This window comes from Camelus dromedarius, chromosome 3 (genome assembly GCF_036321535.1).
Source record: "Camelus dromedarius isolate mCamDro1 chromosome 3, mCamDro1.pat, whole genome shotgun sequence".
NCBI lineage: Eukaryota > Metazoa > Chordata > Mammalia > Artiodactyla > Camelidae > Camelus > Camelus dromedarius.
The window spans coordinates 95,973,394-95,995,286 of record NC_087438.1 but is presented as its reverse complement, the minus strand read 5'-3'; the positions used below and the strand labels follow the sequence as shown (position 1 = coordinate 95,995,286).

The 21,893-nt window shown below is 47.0% G+C and overlaps 1 protein-coding gene across 5 annotated transcripts in view; it reads left to right on the top strand.

The window, feature by feature from the left end:
* The window catches only part of KLHL3 (kelch like family member 3), a 238,308-nt gene extending 216,828 nt beyond the window's left edge, over nt 1-21,480 (top strand). For all 5 annotated transcript variants that reach the window (XM_031449089.2, XM_031449087.2, XM_031449088.2 and 2 more), the window contains 7 exons: nt 1,890-2,007; nt 2,402-2,599; nt 4,150-4,251; nt 7,407-7,535; nt 10,682-10,822; nt 12,920-13,063; nt 16,758-21,480. In XM_031449089.2, coding sequence (XP_031304949.1) covers nt 1,890-2,007; nt 2,402-2,599; nt 4,150-4,251; nt 7,407-7,535; nt 10,682-10,822; nt 12,920-13,063; nt 16,758-16,786 — 861 coding nt within the window. In that variant the 3' untranslated portion in view covers nt 16,787-21,480. The remainder of the gene's footprint in view (nt 1-1,889; nt 2,008-2,401; nt 2,600-4,149; nt 4,252-7,406; nt 7,536-10,681; nt 10,823-12,919; nt 13,064-16,757) is intronic.
* Nucleotides 21,481-21,893: the final 413 nt, after the last annotated feature.

The following is a 21,893-nucleotide window of genomic DNA, read 5'->3' as shown; positions in this document are numbered from 1 at the left end:
CTTTTCATGGGAGAACCTAAGCATTTGTGACCTCAGAGGAGGACATGTAACTTGGTTCAGAGGTCAGAGGTCCTCTTGGAGGAAGTGATGTGTAGACTGAGACCTGAAAGATAAGCAAGTGTTAGAGTAGGGGGATCAGAGAGAGGGAAGTGTGTTTCAAGGAGAGGGAACAGCATGTGTGAGGGTGTTGGGTGCCTGAGGTCACTGCAGAAAGAAAACTAAAAACTGTTTTTTTTTTCTCACTTAGTCCCAAAATCAGATTTCAGAGAAAATCCTTGCAATAGTTTAATTTCATTTTAACTTCATCAACTCAAAACCAGAAGGATAGTGCAAGTTCTAGATATGGTTTGGAATGCAGGGCAAGTCATTTGGCCATGGAGGAGTAAGTTGGGCATTGTCTGAAATTTGCCAAGAGGCTGTGTTTGTTAACATCCCTCTTGAACTGTTCATGGATGCCTATCCAAGCAAAGAATTACTGATGGGAAGAAATGTAGAATTCAGCATCTCTTTGAAAAGGGCTGCTCTTTACATGAAGCAGTGGACCTTCTGAGCGGAGGAAAGTCAAACACAGAACATTTGTATCTGGAGGCAACAGCAGCTTTAAGCCTCAGCAATGTGTCTTGGGTTCCTTTGGGATGTTCTGTTTCTTTCTTTCTTTTCTTCTCTTCTCTTCTCTTCTCTTCTCTTCTCTTCTCTTCTCTTCTCTTCTCTTCTCTTCTCTTTTCTTTCTTTCTTTCTTTCTTTCTTTCTTTCTTTCTTTCTTTCTTTCTTTCTTTCTTTCTCTTTCTCTCTCTCTCTCTCCTTTTTTCTTTCTTCCTTCCTTTCTTTCTCTCTTTCTCTCTTCCTTTCTCTCTTTCTCTCTTTTCCTTCCTTCTTTCTTTCCTTCCCCCTACACTAAGAAATATGTTTAAATTGCTTTCTAGGAGACATACATGTATGTATAATTGGAAAAAATATTTCATGAAGTAACACCCTTGTTATATTTTCTGTACTGTTCTGTTAAAATTATACTGGTCCTAACCCATTAAATTGATCTTGTGACTCACAAACGAAATGTGACCTGCAGTTTGAAAAACGTGGTGTTGTGAGCTGTCTCGGCATAGAAGGTATCTCTAGAGCAGGAGAGTGGTAGGGCTGGCTTCACCTCTGTGTCCGAGGTGCACTTGGGTTTCATTCCCTGTTCTGCTGCTCTTAGCTTTGTGACCTTGGGCAATTTACCCATGTACTCTGAGCTTTACTTTCCTGATCTGTCAATGTGGATGAACAAATAACAACATACTTCACACAGTAACTGGCGGTGGTAGCTACTACCTTACTTGTGGAAATAGTACTATTAGCACTATTTTTTTCAGTTACATACATTTTCCTGCTAGCCACCACAAAGTGGTGTTTCACTATTTGTTTTCCCATACTGCAATGAATAAGTCCCCCCTACAGTCTATACATAATATTTTTGAATTAATTTTATCTTGAAAATGCATCCAAATTGTATACTCTATTCCAAAATATATTCAAATGTTGATATATATGTATATATATGAACATTTTGTTTTGATACAAAATTTAGTCTCCCACCCCAAAGCCTTGGGGATACTCAGATTTCAGAAGATGCCCTGAGTGGCTGTACATACCCCACAGCATAGTCCTGAGCAAGGACACTTGGGAAGTGTTTGGTTGCATGTCTATGGGAAGATGCTTGTTAGACTTTTCTTGAATATTCATCCCTGTTGGTGATTAGGGGCACCATCTTCATGTATGTAGCTCTGTAAACTGGCATGTCACATCACCTCCAGACCCTGGACAGTGAGCATGTGGAGGTAACAGGGATTGGTGACCTGTGAATCTGGATGTTGGGGAGACCCACCTAATGTCCACTTATCTTTCTGGAGGTCATGATCGTGGTTGGTGGCCAGGCACCCAAGGCGATCCGCAGCGTGGAGTGCTATGACTTCGAGGAGGACCGGTGGGACCAGATCGCTGAGCTTCCCTCCAGGAGATGCAGAGCAGGTGAGCTGCACCATCTCCTGGTGTGCAGGCTGCCTTGGCCCGGCTTCTCTTTGCTCGGTCCTGAAATCACTCACTACTCCTTGTTTCCACCAACCTCTGCATTCTGGACTCCCTTCCTTCTCCTTCCCCAGCTACAGAGTTTCTAGCTGCACCTTCTGGGGTCAGTTCTTAGGTGCTTAGGGACTTCAAGCTAATCCAAGTATTTGCTTGAATCAAACAAAATTAGAAAAGCAAATGTCAAGAGAAATCCAATGAGTCCCATAACAACTTACAAATATCTAAAGTTGAAGGTCACCTTCTGTGGTGAATTATTTACATTCCCACCTTGTTCCCCTATTGTCACTCATCAACATGAGTCATGGGTCTGAGATGACCTTGGTTTCCTGTGCCTCAGGTGTGGTGTTCATGGCTGGCCATGTGTACGCCGTGGGCGGGTTTAATGGCTCCCTGCGTGTGCGGACAGTGGACGTGTATGATGGGGTGAAGGACCAGTGGACGTCCATCGCCAGCATGCAGGAGCGCCGCAGTACGCTGGGTGCGGCTGTGCTCAACGACCTGCTCTACGCCGTGGGGGGCTTTGATGGCAGTACTGGTAGGTCCCGGAGTCTGTCCCAACCCGTCCCAGCCTGGGACACATCCTGGTTTGCTCAGCCAGTTCTTGGGCCAACCTTCTGTCCATCTGTAGCTACTGCCCCAAGAAAATATCCATCCTTCCTCTTCTCCCAGCTTGTGTGTCAGAGCCAGACCTTCTTCCACACAGAATTTGTAGCTGCCCACGTGCTGTCATTTCTAGGGCTCTAGGAAGGACCCCACACTGAGAAGAGGCCCTTTTCTCTCTTCCAGTGCCCAGGAAACCATTTACTCAGGAGATGAGACGTAGAGCAAGTTCAGCTAGAGGGTGTCTCAGGGCTGTGTTCTGGACCCTCCCCTGAGCAGACGAGGGAGCCGACGTTCAGCCGTGGGAAGAGACCTGGCTCAGGTCATGCAGTCTCTGTCTGTTGCCCTTTCTGCTGCCCCTCTAAAGCTTTGCAAGGCTGTGCTGCTGCAGAAGTGCCCCCTTGCTCTTGGCTTTCATCTAGCTTCAAAGTTAAGAGTCAGAAGTTACTAGTGGACATGGACTTGGAGAGATTATCTTCTTTCCCCTTATATTTCCAAATGGATGTCTGTGTAGACAGTAACTCTATAAAACTGAAATATCCTTTGGCTCCCAGTGACATGAAAAACAATATACTGTACACCAGAAATTAACACAACATTGAAAACCAACTACACTTCAATTAAAAAAATATATATGTTTTACTTCTCTGAAAAAAAAATTGGGTCTTCACCAATCGATAACCTTTGTCAGCCTTCTCTTTGCCTCACTCATATAATTCCAGGGCCCCTAGGCCCTCTAGAGTGGAACTTGAGAATAAAGAGACCCAAGGGTAGTGGGGCATTGTTTCTTTCAGGCATTGCTTTTGGCTGCTAGTAGAAAACCTGACTAAACAGTGGCTTAAACAAATGAGAGATTTTGTTTTACTCATGAAACAAGAAGTCCAAGCTGACTTGGTCCAGTTGCTTAAGGATATGGAGGCCAAGTTCTTTAAGAGTCTCTTGGCCTTATCCTCATGATCATAGGGTGGCTGTTACAGCTCCAGCCAATACATTTGTGTTCCAGGTAGCAATAAGCAGGAAGGGGTGACATCTGTATCGGAAAAGCAAAGGCTATTTCAAAAGTCCCCATCAGAGTTCTGCTTAGGTTGCATTGACTTGGTCACCCTCAGCTTCAAGGGAGTCTGGGAAGGCAGGTTTTTAGCTTACCAGACTCTAGAAGAAGACAAGGAAAAGAGGGTTGGAATAGGTGTTCAGTGAGGCAACCTCTGCTGTTTATTCTACTCTGTAGGTTTAACAATCTACGTTATACCCCGTCCTCTCACAACCCACCCTCTGGGTCAGTTCTAGTGGTCCCCTCCGGCAGACGTAGTGCAGATGTGTTTCAGGGAGGTGCCACGGGCCCCACAGTGAGGCAGAGGTAGTGCTAGGTCCTGCACCCAGGTTTCCAGCCCCCAGGTCTGTGCTCTTCCCTCGTCTTCACTGTCAGTTAGCACAGCAGGGTGAGGGCCAGCACCATAGCCATCTCATGGCTCTCTTGTCTCCCAGGCCTGGCGTCGGTGGAAGCCTACAGCTACAAGACCAACGAGTGGTTCTTCGTGGCCCCAATGAACACGCGGCGCAGCAGTGTGGGTGTGGGCGTCGTGGAGGGTGAGGAGCAGCAGGGGTGGAGGCCCGTTCCTGCCCTGGTCCTGGACCTTCTGGTGTCCTGGCTCTGTTCCTCCTGTCACTGCTCTGAGTCAGGGACTAGTATCCTGATTTAGAGATGAGGAAAGTTGAGAGATGAAGCTACTGATCCGGGGCTAGAAAGTGGATGAGCTGGATTGGGGGAGTAGGAGGAGCCTAGAAGGGAAATGCTGGCCTGTCGCTTGGGCCACTTGTCTCTGTCCCGAGTTGGGGAATCCAGAGTCAGTATATAACCCAGGAGCATACCTGGAGGGGGTGAGACTTAATTGTTTAATTTTGTCCTCATGTTCATGTGTTCAGTACTATTAACAGAGCCCTAAGTGAGGTGGCACCTTTTCCCAGGTCTGATGAGTCACTGTAGGAAGGGCAGGTTGGTGGTAGAGTCCTGCTCTAGTCAGGAAAGCTGTATGGGGTGAGGCAGGAGGGAGTGGTGAGATCTGGGGCCTGGTTAGACAGTGCACTGTAGTTTGTAAATGGCTTTCATATCCAGTTTCTGATTTTGTTCCTAAAACCCTTCTGAAGGAGATAAGCAGGACTTCGATTTTCTCCATTCTCCAGAAGGGGAAGCTGGGTCCCTCGGGATCATTGATATGTCCCACACTAGTAAATAGCACTTCCCTCCTAACTCAGACCACTAGCCAATGCTAACAGAGAGGAGCTTTATGAATATGTGTGAATTCAACCTATTAAAGCACAAAGTATTATTTGCACTAAAATATTAAACCTTGGAGGACAACACTGATTCGTTAACCTGTCTTGAAGTGGGAATTTAGCTGGAATATCTGTGTGTTCACACATGCACAGGCATTCTCTGTCTCTCCTGTGCACACACAAGAGCACACACACAGGCCTCAGGGAGAGTGTAACGTGCATTGAGTTAGACATTAATAGAAAGATTCTTTTCTCTGGCTGCATTTCTCAGTCCAGAGCAGTATTGTGTAAATTAAATTTTAATTTAAAAGCATATTATCCTAACATACTGAACAAGTCATTTTAGTGAGTGCAAGGATTTTTCCTTCTACCAAGATAAATTGTTTCTTGCAATCTCATCCTCCTGGTGGAATAGAAATTGATTTGTCTGCCAAATGTAAGTGCTTTGTCTAGCCACCTTCCCATTTCCCCCTTGTTCCTTAGCCAGGAATATCACACAATAGAGTAGGGGTTAAAAAATAGCATATCCCTGTTAATAGACTCAAGGAGAAACCTTGACTGGGTATTTTTTCAGCTGACGCAGAGGTGGAATGGTTGATGGGGGTTACAGGCAGTACCTTCATGGTACTAGTTTGATATACTCCCCTTGACAGAGGCTTCTGTGAGCGCGTTCTGTGTGTGTGAAAGTGCTGTCTAGTGGCCATACCCTGTCGACACAGAGGACATTCTGTGGATATATTTATCTTGTTCATCTTGAATTTGAAGTTCTTTTGGCTCTGGGTCACCCTGGGGCAGCAGAGAGTCCAGTGGGCAGCTTTGCTGTGAATGTCAAGGGATCCTCTTAAGTGGACTCTGCTTCCCTGTGGCCTTGCAAATACAGCTCTCCACACTGTCTCCACAGGACCCACCGCCCTCTTATTCCCGTGGTTATGCAGCTAGATGACACTGGGGAGCAAAGAGGGGGAAATCAGGATCATCTGCTACCAGCTGCCTAGAAGAATCTCTGCTTAGGAAAAGGGGCAGTGAGGCTGGAAGATTAGGCAGGAACTCCCAACAGAGTGGAGATCTCAAGTTACAGAGACTGAGGTTACGCTCAGGAGCTTCTTGTCTCTTTGGCACCCCAGGCCTGGCTCCTCCCCAGTGCCCTAGGGTCTGACAAGTGATGGGCAGTTGGCTGGGCAGGTTTTTGCATCCAAACCGGCACACAGCACCGAAGTAGCCTGGATCCTGGAGGGGCTCTGAGTCAGGATTTTCCTTTCTCACTTAGGTTAGAGTAGAACCAGGAGGAGGTGTCCCTTTCTTCTAGAAGGGCCAGTTGAGAGGACTGTGGGGCAGAAAACAAAACCAGACTCAGTGATAGAAATAAAATGGCATTTGATATGGCAAAAGTCTTGATGGGAGAGCATAGTTTTGACCTGGAGATTCTCTTTCTACCTTAAAATAATTGCAGATTTTCACATACTATTTGTGCTCTTGGTATCTCTCCATTAAGAAAGCACATATTGACAAAAAAGTCTTTTGATTAAGTAACCCTGTTAGGTAGATTTGCATTTGGTAGTGTTTATTTAGTCTATAGGTAGTGTTTAAGATCCTTATTATAACTCCAGTGTCCTTCATAGATCTGAGGCCCCAAGTGAAGTAGTTCTCTCCCCTCTTCAACACACACACACACACACCACACATGAGAGACCCTCCCACTGCATTCTAAGACTACATGTCAAACCCAGATATTTGAATCTCTCTGGGAGCCTCAAGTACCAATTGCCTGCCCCCTGGCCCAGCCTCACTGCCATCCCCAGGTCAAAATAATGCTCTTAGAAAACAGCTTTTATGGTATTTTTATTCTCAAAACAGATGATCGTGCTTCAGGGCTCTTGTGCACAGTTCAGAGATTGCAAGGGGGTCTGCAGGTAAATTCAAGCCAGCCCAGCCCAGGGTATACACAGACCACTCCATCCACATGCTCCACCTACCAGAGTTGTGGATGGACTATAAACATTGGTGAAGACAGTGTTTGGGTTCTTGTTGGGGAATATTTTTCCTTATTTGTTTTGTCTTCTGTTGTGAGCCTTTAGCCAGGAAGTCTGCCTGCCCGGCTGCAACTGGGGCCCTAAATTTTCCGTCTCTCCAGTGCCTTGTTCTAGAGAAGATCTAATGTAGTTTAATGGTGAGACTAGGTTGAGCCCCAGTGATGCAAGCTCATGGCTTCATGCTGGGTGTTTGGGGTGCTTTCTGAGAAAGAGGTTCAGTACTGCTTTGAGGAGCTCAGCACTTCAGAGGAAGTAGAAGGCGGAGGAATGAAGGATGTTTATCCCGGTCGGGGAGTGAGTGGGTGGTCTTCCTGAAAGGAATGGGCCCTAAACTCTGATGGAGGTGTAGGTGCCCCAGTAGGGTACAGAAGAAGTTTCAGCCACACTCCAGTCCCACGCGAGTCCAAAGCACCATCCCAACCACTTTGTCTGTTCCAGGGAAGCTGTATGCCGTCGGGGGTTATGACGGGGCTTCCCGCCAGTGTCTGAGCACTGTGGAGCAGTACAACCCGGCGACTAACGAGTGGGCGTACGTGGCAGACATGAGCACTCGCCGCAGTGGTGCAGGTACGGGAGAGGGGACTCGGGGTGCAAGCTGTGTCTCATCTGTTCTCAGGTCAGTCTGGAGACCAAGAGCTTGACATCCTACCTTGTTTTCCCTCAGTCTTCTCTCCTTTCAGTGTGTATAATCCCTCTCACACCTTTGCAGCCAACACAATCACTTATAAGTTAACCAAAGTGATCTCTTTGCTGGAGAGCATATGAGGTAATAGTCCCTTCATTGGCATCCCTTCCATTTCTGTGGAGGTGTCTGCATCTCTTGAAAGGGAAGCTTGCTGTATACCAGGTGCTGTCCCAATGAGCCCTTTCTGTGCCCCACTTTATTTAATCCTCACCACTGCCCACAGAGATAACGTACGTGACAACATAATTCCACCTAACAGATTTAGCCAGGATGTCAACCAGAGGTTGAGCAATTAGCTCAAGGTCCTATCATTAGTAACTGGTAGAGTCATGCGTCCCACTCAGGTCTGCCTCACTTCAACGTTAGCTTTTCTGACCCCCAGTGATCAGAGTCTCATTCTTAGGAAGTAACAGGACAAGCGCAGCTGTCCTAGTCTTCTGTGGAGAAGCTACAGCTTGCTTGTCCCTGTCTTGGGAGTGGAAAGCCAAGCTATTAGTGTTCATATTTGGAGACAAACTTAGGTCTTCCCCTCCACTTTTCTTCACTTTGGCCCCCTCCCCCACATGGGAAGAGAGTGACTCCCCACTTGTGTCCCACCTCCACGTCCTGTGAGAAGACCGGCAGCTGTGTGGTCCTTGGGACTTTCCAGGAAGTGGAGCAGCAGCCCCTTCTTCCCTGCTTGTCTTCCCCCATCATCTGGGGGCCGCAGGGAAGGGGTCTGGGAGGGCAGGCAGAGGTACTGGACGCGGGGCTCTGGCTCTCTGTTCCCGGTCCCCGTGGGAGTGGTGCCGTATGACCAACCTAGCTGGTGGGAAGGCAGTGTGACTTCTGGGAAGGGAAACCACAACTGCGAGTTTCCCCCCTGCAATGTTATTCCTTTATCTTTTTTGAAGATTGAGTTGTGATCTCATTTTACACTACCAAACACATGATCATTTCCACAACATTCCTTAAAAATCATGCTCTTTTAATATATTTTTTTTAAGAACCACTGTGCACTCACTGGTTAGAAGAGCAAAAGCTGTTATGATTCCATTTAAGAAACATTTGTGTTTGGAAGGCTACTTTTAGGGAGCTTGTCTCTGCTGATCCTGACAGGTTGGCTCTTCTTCAACGTGCGGCAAATGCAGGGAAGTCAGGAGGGCTGGACCTTAGTTCTGGCTCTGGTGGAACGTGCTGTGTGGCCTAGGCCTGATTCCTCACTTGTGAGATGAGTGGGTTGCAGTCAGTGTTCCCTGGGGGCCAGTTCAATTCACAGAGGCCCTGGGTCTCCTCCCTTCATGGAGCTCTTTTAGGAATTTTGGTTGATAGTATTGGTTGAGTCTTTTTTGTACTTCCTGGAAATCCCCGGTGTGACTTGAGGTGTGAGAGCAAGTGTTCAAAGCCCAGGGAGGTAGGGACAGCTCAGCAGGAGCAGAGCAGCACACATTGAGATACGCAGCAGCTTCTAGGAGCGCCTGGAGCAGAAGGTGTTAGGGGGAAGCCGTGAGCACAGACCCGCCTTAGAAAAGTTCAAGTGCCTCTTGTGGACAGAGCTGCCTTTGGAGGCCATGCTGCTGTGTCTCAGCCAGGCTGCCCAGGGGTTACTCCTGGGTGGAGATCCCTCAGGCTGCTCCTGCCTCTCCCCTGGGCTAAAGGCCCCAGAAGGTGACAAGGGTATGGCCTGGATGGTACCTGTGCCCCAGGCAGACGTGGTGACCTTGATTTAGAGGACAGTCTCTGTCCCAGAGATGGGCTCTTTCCTTAGGTTACTGTCAGTGCTCTGGCTTCAGGATCCCAGGGCAGCCTTTCTTCAGGGCTTCACATGCCTCGGATTTGGGGAGACCTCCCCTCCAGAGTTGGGAACCCACATACTTGTGATAGGTATGGTGGTTCAAGGCCCCCTGTGGCTTGAGATCAAGGAAACATGAGTAACGTTGAGGGAGGAGGCTATAGAAGGGCATTGGTGCCTCTAAGTGCCAAGAAGGCTGTTTGCTTCCTTGGCAGGATGTGGGCAGTGCCGGCAGGTGGCCGTCTCTGGTCCCAGCCAGTGCAATCCCTGCTGCACCAGGAGACAGGCAAGGTGAAGCAGCTTTGGAACGCACTGAATTTTATTTAAGCCAAAGCCATTTTATAGCCACTATTGATGCAACACCACCATCTGCTGTTAGTTTAGGGCAACTGCAAGAAACCACTGGCACATCCGCATAATTGCTGGATGTAATTTTACATATCGTGTCATTCAAACAGTGTTTGTCAAGAATGTACCATTATGCATAGGGACCCAGACATGATAAGACGAACGCATATGACGTTTATATTCCAGAAATTGAGTCCTTGGGTCTGAAACCTGGCCGGACATCTCAGTCATCTGAGGTGTTTTCTGATCCCCAACAAGCGTCTCTGAGAGTGAGGCTCAGAAATCTACCTTTTCAAAAACTCTCCAGCTGATTGAGCTGCAGCCTGGGCATGCAGTGGAGCACTCCATGGGCCACTGGAACCACCGATAGAGTCCAGCTCCCTTGCTTTACAAATGGGAAAACTAAGGCCCAGAAAGGGAAGGATCACCTGGCCAGCAAGTTAGAGACACTCGGCTACAACCCAGGTGGACCTGGCCACTAGGTCAGCAGCTCTTTCTAGGGCACTGTGCTGCCCTCCTGCTTCCCAGATTTTATTTCCTTAACTTGTGTTAAAGGATGTTAAAAGGTTATGCTGAAACCTGGAAGTGACGCAGTCCCAGCACTCAGCCAGGCTTATCCACATTGTGAGTGATGTAGTGCCCCGCCTTCTCCCGTCTAGCAGGAGAGCAGGGGCAGAAAGCACAGCATCTGCTTCAAGACCAGCAGGGAGGTCTCCGAAATAATGATCTCATGTCTTTAAATAGAATTTTGAGGTTTTCAGATTGACGATTTTTTGAGGCAGGCAGGGTGTCATAATTTTCTTATAGGTAAGGACACTGAGTCCCAGGGAGACAAAACAGAATGCCCTGCTGGTGATACTGTCCAGGACTGGACGCCAGGCCTCCTGGTTTCTGTGCTCTGCCTTTCAGGGGTTGGGGTCCTCAGTGGACAGCTGTATGCCACAGGCGGGCATGACGGGCCCTTGGTGAGGAAGAGTGTTGAGGTTTACGATCCTGGAACAAACACCTGGAAGCAGGTAGCAGACATGAACATGTGTCGGCGCAATGCAGGTAATATGACTGCCCCCTCCATCTCTCCCTGGGGCACCGGGGTGTGGGTGTGGGTGGGTGTTTTCTCCCTGCGAACACTAGCTCTGAAACAGAGGCAGAGGGGTGAGACTCCCAGGGCCTGGGGCTGAGCTTGTGCCCTGGGCAGGGAATGTCCATTTGCTGGGGAGGGGAGAGCTTGGGACCCTCAAAGCTAACCACAGAGTCCCCACTTAGATGCAGAAGGTTCCTTCCGTCCCTGTGAAGGATGATGGCTTTCACTGCACGTAGATGGACACAGATCCAGAAGGGTCCTCTGGTTGTTGTCAGTGCCCCAGCCCAGTGGCTCTGTTGGGGAGCTAAGCATAGCGCTGTGTGGACAGGGCCAGACAATGACGCTTGGATCTGTCTTTTCCGTGCTGGTGCCTGGCTGTGAGAGCCTCCCACTTCCCACCTGAAACCAATCTCCTTCCTTTTGGGGTTAGCCACAAAAGTATTTGTGATCCCTTCTCCAGTAGGACCACTTCCCTTATTCCCTTCTTTGTATTTCTTGTCTTGTCTTTCCTTCCCCTTTTCCTCCCTTTAGGAATGAATTTCCTTACAGTGTTTAGGCTTTTATTTCTGGAGCCTGACACTCTTATGAAACGATTTCCTTTTAGAACTTTGCCCTATAGGTCGTGTCCTGTGTGGGTATATCTTGCTTTTTGCCTTCTTACTCCATCGAAGTGTTGGCTTAGCCCAGTTTCCCAGGCTGGAAAGACAAGCAGGTGACTTTCTGGCCGATTTATTTCCTTTATATGCAAATTACCTGTTTGCTCAACCCATTTGCAGGTGACTTGTTGAAAGTGTAAACAGAGGGGAGTTTATTAATTTGCTCACTGTCTCAGCCCGCCGTGATAGAACTTGGCATTTAGCCTTTTTAGCCTTGAGCCACATGAGCAAGGAATTACAGAATCTTCAAGGCAGCTAGTGTGAGAATTAGGTTTAGATATAAATGTGTGTATATACACACGCTCAATATAGATATTTATATTTTTATAGCAAAAATGGAATCACATTATAATATTATTTTATAACCTGCCTTTTTAATCCATTTTATGATCTTTCATGAGTATCTTATTAGAATGCTAAATATCTTTTCATAATTCCATTTTAAATGGCTAACCATAATTTAAATAACCTATCTATTATTGGACATTTAGGTTATTTCCATCTTTTCTGTAAGTAATACTTTGGTTATTATAAAGAGTCCTTAGAGCTAATTAATGCATATGCTTACAATTATTCCTTTAGAATAAAAGGTCAGAAGTGAAATTTTTTGAGTCAGAGGGAGTATGTGTGCTTTTGATGCCATCCAGGAAGGCAGTGCATTTTATACTCTCACTGGTATGTTCACCAACACTGATAATTACTGCTTTTTGAGCATCGTCAATCCTTGAATTTCATTTTGAGAAAATACACAGTATATTGGACTATGGCCTTTTAAAGTCTTGATGAGCAATAATCACATTTTCTTAGTCTTAAGTCCCTGCTGCAGGAGACCTGGCCCCCAGGCCAGCCCACTCTGGGATCAGGGTGGGTGGAAAGCCTCGTCCTTGGGAACTCGATGAGGATTTAGACCCCAATTGTGTGACGGGATCACAGGCACAACCATTAGTACCACACCAAGTGGATAAAACGGGGTTTATCAGGGAAAATCTTAAAGCAGAATAGAAGTAGCGTACGTGAAATCCCCTGAGTAGTTGTTATTCCATAGCTCAGCCTGGGCACGGGAGGCCCGCGTGCACCAGTGGCAGCACTCCCGTAGAACGGGGCCTGTGCCTACGGCTCTCTGCGTAGTTATGAGGGCGGGGGCAGGGAACATCTGAGGGGCTGTGTTGTAGTAAAAGCTCCCTGGTCAGAGACGTGGCTGTGTTAGGAAGGGCGATCCTCGGGGCCCAGCGGCTGCTGTCAGTATTTTCATCCATTGAGCAAACTCAGACCCAAGGAGCCACCTGTCTGTTGTGCTACCACGACGGGGAGGAAGAGCACCTCCAGGGCAGTCCAGACCTGTCTCTCGTCCATCCCCATCCCTTGGTGCTCCTACCATAATGCTTCCTGGGGCTTCTGTTTGATTCCCAGGGGTCTGTGCAGTGAACGGGCTCCTGTATGTGGTTGGAGGGGATGATGGGTCGTGTAACTTGGCTTCGGTGGAGTACTACAATCCTGTCACTGACAAGTGGACGCTGCTGCCAACCAACATGAGCACGGGGCGGAGCTACGCAGGTCAGTGCTCTGCCCCCACCCCTGCCCCAGCCTGGGGGCCCTGGTGGGGCGGGGTGGGGCAGGGCTGAGTCAGCTTGCTTAGCTTAGGACTGAGCACCTCCTCCGGGGTTGACAGGTGGCTGTCGTATGTCACCACTCCTTCATTCTGTGCCCACGACAGGTACCCATAATTAGCACCTGTTTCCCCAGCAATTCTGAATGTAGCCTCAGCATTCTCTTGACACTGTTCCGGGGAGCCGCTTCCAACTGATCTGAGTTGTCATAAGAAAGAAGTTTTAGAATTTCACTGCCCTTCCTGAATTGTTTTGTGTCGGGCCTTGAGATGGAATAAGATACAGTTCTTGCTTTCCAGAAATTAAATTGGAAAGATAAGACCTGCCCACAAAAACGGAAATTCAAAATGATGTACACGTAAGTTCTAAATGAAATGTACTATACAGGCTTTGGGACGTGACATCGGAGAACCGACAGAGTCAGGGACCACTTCCTGGAGGAGCCTGATTTAACTTTGAGGAAGGGTCACAGTCATGCATTGTCCTTTGCCAGGTGCCCACTCCCTGTGCCACCAAGCAGTGTGTTAGGTACCGTGTCTACACGCCCTTTCATCTTTTCAACAACCCTCTGGTTGAGTGAGACTGTATCTTCCCATTTTACAGATGATGAAACTGAGGTTTGGAGAGTTTAAGTAATCTGTCTAAGACCATGTAGCTGAACAATTCTGGCAAAGTCAGAATTCAAACCCAGGTCTGAGTCCTAAGCCCTTGCCCTCTGTGCTACCCTAGCTCAGGGTTGAGGGGAAAGGCATTCTAAGCAAGAGGCTGGAGGGAGGAGTGACGAATGAGGCTGATGTAGAGGCTAATTCCTGAGGTATGTGTGTGATGGGTTTGATGAGGTGTTGGGGGGCAGGAGCAGGGTTGGTGGGGCTGAGGTCGAGGGTCTACAGGGAGACAAGCAAACATCCATGATGTAGCTCAGCCCGTTGTATCTGGTACTCCAGAAACTGGAATGGGTAGAGCTAACATCTATTTATTGAGCACATACAATGTGCCAGGCATCATCCGAAGTATTTTACAACCATCATCTTCTATAATCTCCGCCATGACTCCAGTGGTATTCTTATTCCATTTTCCACCAGAAAGGTCATCATTACGTCTTGTTTGGATTTCAGTGCAAAGGAAGATTACACCTCTGTCAGCACAAGGCTTCAATAAATGAATTTATTTTACCTTTTTTTTTTCTCATTTAGAATTTTTCTCAACTGCATAGAAAAGATTTTAGAGGCATTTTGGTCCTAGAGTGATTCTGTTCTCATGGTTAATTATTAAAGCCAGCACTGTCGTTTTCTTCTCAAAACTGAAGTGGGAAGTACAGGGAATTTTCTAACATGAGGCAGTGAGGCCAGTAGGGGACCCCCTTGGTTCCAGGTGTGTCTTAGTGAGAAGGGAAGGTGTAGGGGTGAGGGGTTAGAATTGTCTATATGTGCTGAATATTTCACATCCATTTCTTTGTTGTTTGCCCACTCCAGAAGTAGGTGGGAAGGAGACAAGCAGACATGCAATTTGTGTTCAAACCCATTGACTGAGTGACTCTTTTATCTTGAAATCTAAGGAAGTGGCCTGAAATGCAAAGATTTATGGACAGAGTTATTTACTGAAGTGTATTTATAATAGCAAAAACCCCCTGTGAACTAATTAATATCTGACATAAGGAAAGCAGCTAAACTATGGGGTATTTATCCAGGGGAAGTGTTTTCAATATCATGAAAAAGTGTTTGTGACAGGCTGTCAGGTTAAAGAATGGATAATGCAGAATGTACACACCATGTGAGCTCAGACAAGCAGTCTGGTTTCTGGGGTTTGAGTAGCTACGGCTCACAGATGTGGATGCTGGAGTCAGATCTGAATTTGAGTCCCAGCCTTGCCACTAGCTGTGGGATTCTGGGCAAGGTAATCAATCTGACGGAACCTCTGTTTTCTCATTTGTAAAATGAGAATAAAATCATATCAAGCCTCTTAGGGCTGCTGTGAAAATGAAATGTGGTAAGACATGGAAGGCTCTTAGTACAATGCCTGCCTGGCACCTAGAAACCACTCAGTCGATGACTGTGATTATTATTAGAAGCCAGGAAAAATACCAAAAAGAGAATGGTGATTCTCTTTATATGAAGGAATTAAAGTTCATTTTGTTTGTGTTCTTTTGCGTTTTCCAAATTTTCTGTAATGAGAATATTTTATTTTTATAATCAAGAGGGAAAGTTTATATAAAAAGCAATACAGGAGCCTGCCTTTTTTTTTTTTTTTTTTTTTTTAATTGCTGCCTTGTGAAAGAGAGGCCTTGGGTTCAGGCAAGATGTTTTCAAAGTCAGGCAGCACACCTGGGTCTGAAGACTCAGGTTCTCCCCACCTCTCAGCTTTTATGTCTGTGCCTTTATCTAGGAATTAAAATGAAATACATGTCTTAGCAGAATCTGGCCATTGAGGAATCTTGAGCTTTCTTTCAGCCGTGTTCTCTCAGTCTTGCCTTCAACCAGAAGATTTGATAGTTGTGGGGATATTTTAAAGTAAGACTCCCAGTTACACCTTACCTGTAGGCTTTACCTGTAAGTTAGAATTTGGTTTAGGTACAGGTTCCAGAAAGCCCGACAGATACTTGTTTAAATAAGAAAGAAGTGTATTTGTCCCAGGTAGAAAGGAGTCCAGGGCTGGCCTCGTGGCTCAGACTCTCACTGAAGAATCAGGTTTCTCCTCTCTTTTCTGCTCTGCCAGCTTTATGAATAACTGCTGCTGCTGTCCCTTGTGCCATTCGTAAGCATTCTTCCCAGGCAGGACAAGGGAAAAAGCCAAAGTTGCAGCCCTGGTAGACTTGGATTTACAGTCGCGTTGGACCAGGACCGGGTCACAGGGCACCTCCAGCTGCAGGGCAGTCTGGGAGGCTGAGCTCATAACTTGCTGGTCTCTATAGCAGAAGTAGAAGGGATGTTGGCTGAAGCAGCCGGTTGTGTCTGCCCCGTAGCCACAGCCTAAGACACTCGGGATTTCAGACACGTAAGTTAGCTGTTGGGTATGGTTCAACTTGGCTGAAGCAGTTAACACATATAGACGTGTCTGGAGTGTTTACCTACGTATATAGTATTTAGCATTGGAGGGGTCTCTGCCAGATGATATTAAGTGGGCACCAAGCCTAAAGTGGCACATGGACTTGCCCAAAGCCACAAAGCACTTAACTGGGGGGCAGAGCTAGGGTGCGAATTCAGTTTTTCTCACTGTGAAGTCACTCCCTTTTTCGTTTCAGTGTCTTTTAAAAAGAGACCCAAATCACTCATCACTTCTCTTAAAGTGACAAAAATTGAGAGCTACAGTTTCCAGTGAGGGTATGAGTGTCATTAAGCTGAGTGCTGGGGTTTGGAAGGGGAGTCATTACAATATGAATCTGTGTGATGATGTGAGCGAGACCACTCCCCGGTGGTGTTGAGGGACTGTGCTCGTGGGGTGAATATCTTGTGGGGACTTGGCTTTCAGAGCAAAAAACAGCCAGCTGCTGGCACCCAGTGTCCACGGACCCTTCAGAATTTGGGTACTAATTGTGCCCATTCCCCTTGGCTGTGGCTTAGGATGTGGTGAATTTGTGAACTCTTTGAGGTTCTGAGTAACTTTGGAGAAGCTGAAATGGTAACTTTCTCCCCCTTTCATCTTAGGTGTTGCTGTGATTCACAAGCCCTTGTGACCCCAGCTCCCACTGCCAGGAGGTGGAGGAAGGGGGGTTGCTGCCTGTGACTCAGAACAGCCGGACCACGATAGCTGAATGCTACTCGCTGCCCGAGTCTGCAGTGGAGCGAGAACAGCCCTCCTCCAACCTGGCAGTGTCACCCGGGAGTGAAGACAGTGACCCACCTCCTGCTCTCACGGGGTGTTTTGTCCTCTGCCCTGAGCAGTGGGTTCCTGATAGCTCCATCTGCACCTTTTAGAGGTTTTTTTGTGTTTCTACAGGGACAACAGAGAACCTGGCGCGCGTGCGTGCATGCATGTATGTGTGTGTGTGCGTGCGTGCGTGCGTGTGTGTGTGTGTGTAGAACATGGTGTTTCACTAAGTTGGAGGGTGGTGATAGTCTACTCCATTTCTGTACTACTGATCCTTCTGCTTTGCTAAAAATCAAATCACAGAAGGATTTGCCCTGCGGGGACCTTGAGACTACTAAAGCTGCTGTCTACAGGGAGTGCAGTTGGACAGAACGGGAATGTCTGGAAATGACCAGGGAGGGGGCAGTGCTCTGACCATGCCCACATACTGACCTCGACTACGAGCACTGTCTGCAGAGGAGTGGGGCGTTCTCCAAGCACACCGGGTCCTCTGTGCTAGAATTAGGAACCAAGGGTCCCCCAGTGCCTCGGATGGGTGCTCTTCCTTGGGTTCTTCTCCAGGAAGTTATCAGGACTTCCCAGTCTCTGGGCTACTGGTCTTTGATGTTATGAATTACAGGTTTGGGACATTTTGTGTCTCCTCAGCTGGGAAAACCAGCTCTTCAGAGTAGCACTGAGTAACGCACTGGAAGAAAAAAATACATGAAAAACAGAAACAACAAAACAAAGTGGTAAGGCTTCAGTCCCTGCTCATAATGGTCCCAGAGAGCATCCTATTTCTGGGTGTTCCTGGGAGAGGACAGTCCCCGTTTATACCTATTATCCAGGTTTAATTATTCAGAGCATCCCATTTTACTATCAAAAGTGTTCTGGTTTGGAGGTTAAGTAAAAAGGTGACCCTACTTACAAACCCAAAGGTGGGTTTGTCCTTGCACTGGATGGAGCCATGTGTGATTCAGATGGGCATGGATGACTTCAAAGGGTTGTCCCGGCTGGGGCTGACCCTGGGCAGTCTGTGGTGAAGGTCCAGTCTGTCTGATGTCCTTGTCATCCTTTCCTTATTCTCTCCCCAATTCCAGCCTGTACCCTCTCTCCAACCCTCAGGACATTGCCCTCCTGTTGCCCCCCCCCCCCCCATGAAGGAGGACATAATGGTGGGCCCTGAATGTGTCATCTCTCTCAGGGGTACTTGCATTTTGAGAGAGGAGCTTGATGAAAGCTTTGCTAATTCACAGGTAAAAATGATTAATAACAGTACTTTCAGCATCTGGAGGAGGATATTTGCTGGTGCATGGAGTCATTTGCATTTTTTAAAAAAACCAAAAAAAAGGGATGTTCAAGTTGTGCTGTTCCTAAACCAGCAAGTTGCTAGTGTTGGGATTTACAGCATAAGGAGGGGAGGCCTTGTGTCTGGGGAGCAGTTTCACACCTCAAGGGCTGGGATTTAGCCTTCCCTGAGGTCAAGGTCCACCTTTAGGGAGCCCAGGGGCTTCATGAACTCAGATGTTGGACTTCTGGTACAGCTGGGCTACCTCCAAGCAGATTTTGCAGGAGACTGGCTTTCCCCCGACCTCACCCTGAAGTTAGAAACCCAGGGCTCCTCAGGAAATTGGCCACTTTGTGTATTTACTGTGTATTTATTGTGCACTAAACACTCCACTCTCCTGAAGAGGAAGTGTCTTCTGATGTTGAGCAGATGTTATTTCAGCAAGACATTTGGAGAACACCAGGGCACCCAGCATTTTTAGTAAACTTGGAGGAAGCTAAAATGCCAGTTTTGCTGGACCTGGAAGAACAGCTCCGTAGGGATCGAGACATGCTGTCCATTGGGCACACTGCTCACCCTGGCATGGAGATGGCCATGGTTTCAGAGCTCTGCCTGGCTCCAGATCGGAAGCTGATGGAATGCGCTTTTTCTTCCAGATGTCCTTCCTCCTCTCCAAGGAAGGTTTAGGACTTTGTTTTGGGCTGTGTGTGTGTGTGTGTGTGTGTGTGTGTGTGTGTGTGTTGGGGGTGAGGTTGGGGATTGGGGTCTGACGTGTGCCGTTGCACAGCTCCTGATTTCAGATGAAAGGTGGAGCCCCCAACACCTAGAAGCTGAGCTTTCATGCTTATGTAGGGGCTCCACTGTTTGTGTGTCATTGTCCCAGAAAGCGCCCTCTTCCTGACAGCCAGCCAACCATGTTTTCTGCTTTTGGATTTTTGCTATTGGTCCCACCTCACGTCTCCCTTCCCAGGAAGCACTGCTCCCCCTGGTAGTGCTGCTGAGGCCATGTTCATTTCATCCTCGTGTGTCCTTTCCCATGGGGACTAGAACACTGGTACGTCATCACCAAAAAGCCAATCTGCTCTAGCTGCCCATAGATGCCATCCTAAACCTGATGTTTCTTTATCACCAGGTACGATTCTCTCTCCACAGTGAGCACAACAGACTGATTTTCAAGTCTGTGCTGGTCACGTGGTAGGTGAACACTTCCCCACCCCACCCCCTGCGTTCTGGTGGCCATAGCTGCTTGTGAATGCAGCTTTGGCAGTGGTGTATCTGAAATCTGATCACAGTGATGAAATGGAATTGTGGCCCAAGGTTAGAAGCAACTTAGACGCCACTTGTATACTGATTTGGACAACAGAGAAGTCAGACTCTGAATTCCAAAGTTACTTCTCATATGTACCCAATGGCATCTCTCCATCAAAAAAGTTGCAGTATTATGCAAATGACAGTGACCTCATTTTCTGCTATGCAATAAGAATACTTAATTCTCTTCATGACAAACCAGTTGCAATATCCCCTAAGAGGCTTTTTTGAGCTGTCTTATTTTGATATCTGTTGTGTAATGTTTGTATATTCCTGAGCCAGATCCTTTCAAAGATTGCCTTTTTATAAAACTGAAGCTGTAGCTTTCAGGCTAAAGTTTTAATGTAGATATTTTTATAAGATAATTTTTCGGGGTATTTGAATTGCTTTTTATTGTCCACGATAATGAGATATTATGTTCTACACGTCATTCACTCTCACACATAGTTCAGGCCTGTGGCTATCTTCCCTTTGTTTCTCACCCTCTCCAAAACTGATTTCTCAGTAGCTCCAGGTAGATGAGTCTCTTTGACTTGGAGTCTTCTTTCTTACACCACATTCAAGGGAGACTGCTGAAAAACACAGTCACTGGTGTTTCTTGAATTGTTTAGGGACTGACGTAAAGCCTCTCTTAGCACTTACCCATCAGTGATATCCGTCTGCTGTTTTTGGAGCCCATTTCGGCAGGGGTGAGGCAAGGGTGCATCTGGTTGTCCCCTCTCCTGTCAGCTCTCATGGCCTGGCCTGGAGCCTGGCATGCCGTGACATGGAGAAGCCCTAGGGAAAGGCCTACCCTCCAGCACGTACTCCCAGGAGTTTCCTGCGTCCAGCTAACCAGTCTTCATTCTTTTCTGTCTCCTTGTTCTTCTGAAGCTTCCAACAGCTTAAGGCTTTTGCTGCTGGATGATGTCTCTTTTGGAAGCATCTTGTCCGTGAATTTTAAAAGAGGGATCCTTCCTCGTGATCCCTGCTAAGAATGTGTTAAGCATGTGCTTTGCAAAAGCTAATACTCCACTTAGCACTTGTCTCTTGAGCTGTGTCAACACTCCAGGCTCTCTTTTGTGTATATATATATATATATATATATATATATATATATATATATATATATATATGACATTTAGTCTCATTTCAAAAAAATCTTTATTTTTATTATTATTGGGACAGGTGCCATTTGGATTGCCTCCACGCTTCCCACTGGCACCCTGAAGGATCAAGTTGGGAGGCTGAGCAAACTCAGATTCCAGTTTAGCTGGAGTTTTTCTGTTTGCCTGGGGAAGCGAGGAGGTTGGAATGTATTGTTTTTAAGTGTTTGCACTATTTAATAGAGTCCGAAGTTCCTCATGTTCAGCTGTACTGCGTATCTACTGACCAAACAGGAGAGCCGGCAGCACTTCTGACATTTGAGAGCATCCGAGGCCTTTTCCGTGGTGGATGATCACAACCTTGCAGCCCCTTGCAGCCTTTGTCATGGGGCTCGGTGACTTGTGGATACGGCGTCAGCCACGGCAGTAATGCACGGGACTGTGGCATTGGGAGAAACAAATTGCCCAAGTGCTGTGTTCTTGCTTTTAGTCATGCGATTTCAAATTATCCCCTCTCCCACCTCTTCAGTGGCAATAAGGATGCTTGTTGGACTTCTTGTTTAATTCATATATGATGTGTAAAATACTTTCTTTGAAAGAAAATTCAAGACACTGAATGTGTATGTCTGTGTGAGTGCCGTGTCCGTGTGGCTGTCCCGAGGCAGGCCGACTGGACCCCTGGCACCCTGTACGCCACCCTCAGTCAGGTCCTTGGTCTGATGTTCTCTGCTTGAATGGTAGGGGCTGTAGAGCTTGTTAAAGAACACTCGTCGTTTGCTCCATCAGTCACAGCGTTAGCTGAAGAAACAGTTCCTCAAATGTATTGTTTTAATAGGAACCATGTTCTTGTTTTCCATACTTTATGTTCCTTTAATTTTAATAAAAGCTAAACTGTGAGAACCTCTCTCAGTATTTCCTTTCTATAGTCCAGCCTCTCTATTGTGTCTCAGACATGGAAAGGACAGACTTACTCCTGTGTGTCTTCAGATTAAAACATGAGCTGCTACACAGGGTCTGGGTTCCTTTGGCCTCTGTTCTCTGGCACAGTCCCAGACCCACAAGGGCCTTCTTCAGAGAGGCCCAGAGAGGCCAGTCCCTCCAGTGGGTGTTTGGTTGTGTGGACAACTGATCATCGTGAGGTGGCTGTGATGGTCCCAGGCGTGGGAGGAGGAGGTAGAGATTTGGCTATAAATAAACATAGGTTTGTAAAAGTTCATTACAAGACCTAGAGATTTTGTAGGTATTATGTTCCATTTTTATCATTAAATATGCAAAACTTAATTGTATTTTGTTAAATATATACAACTATTTAT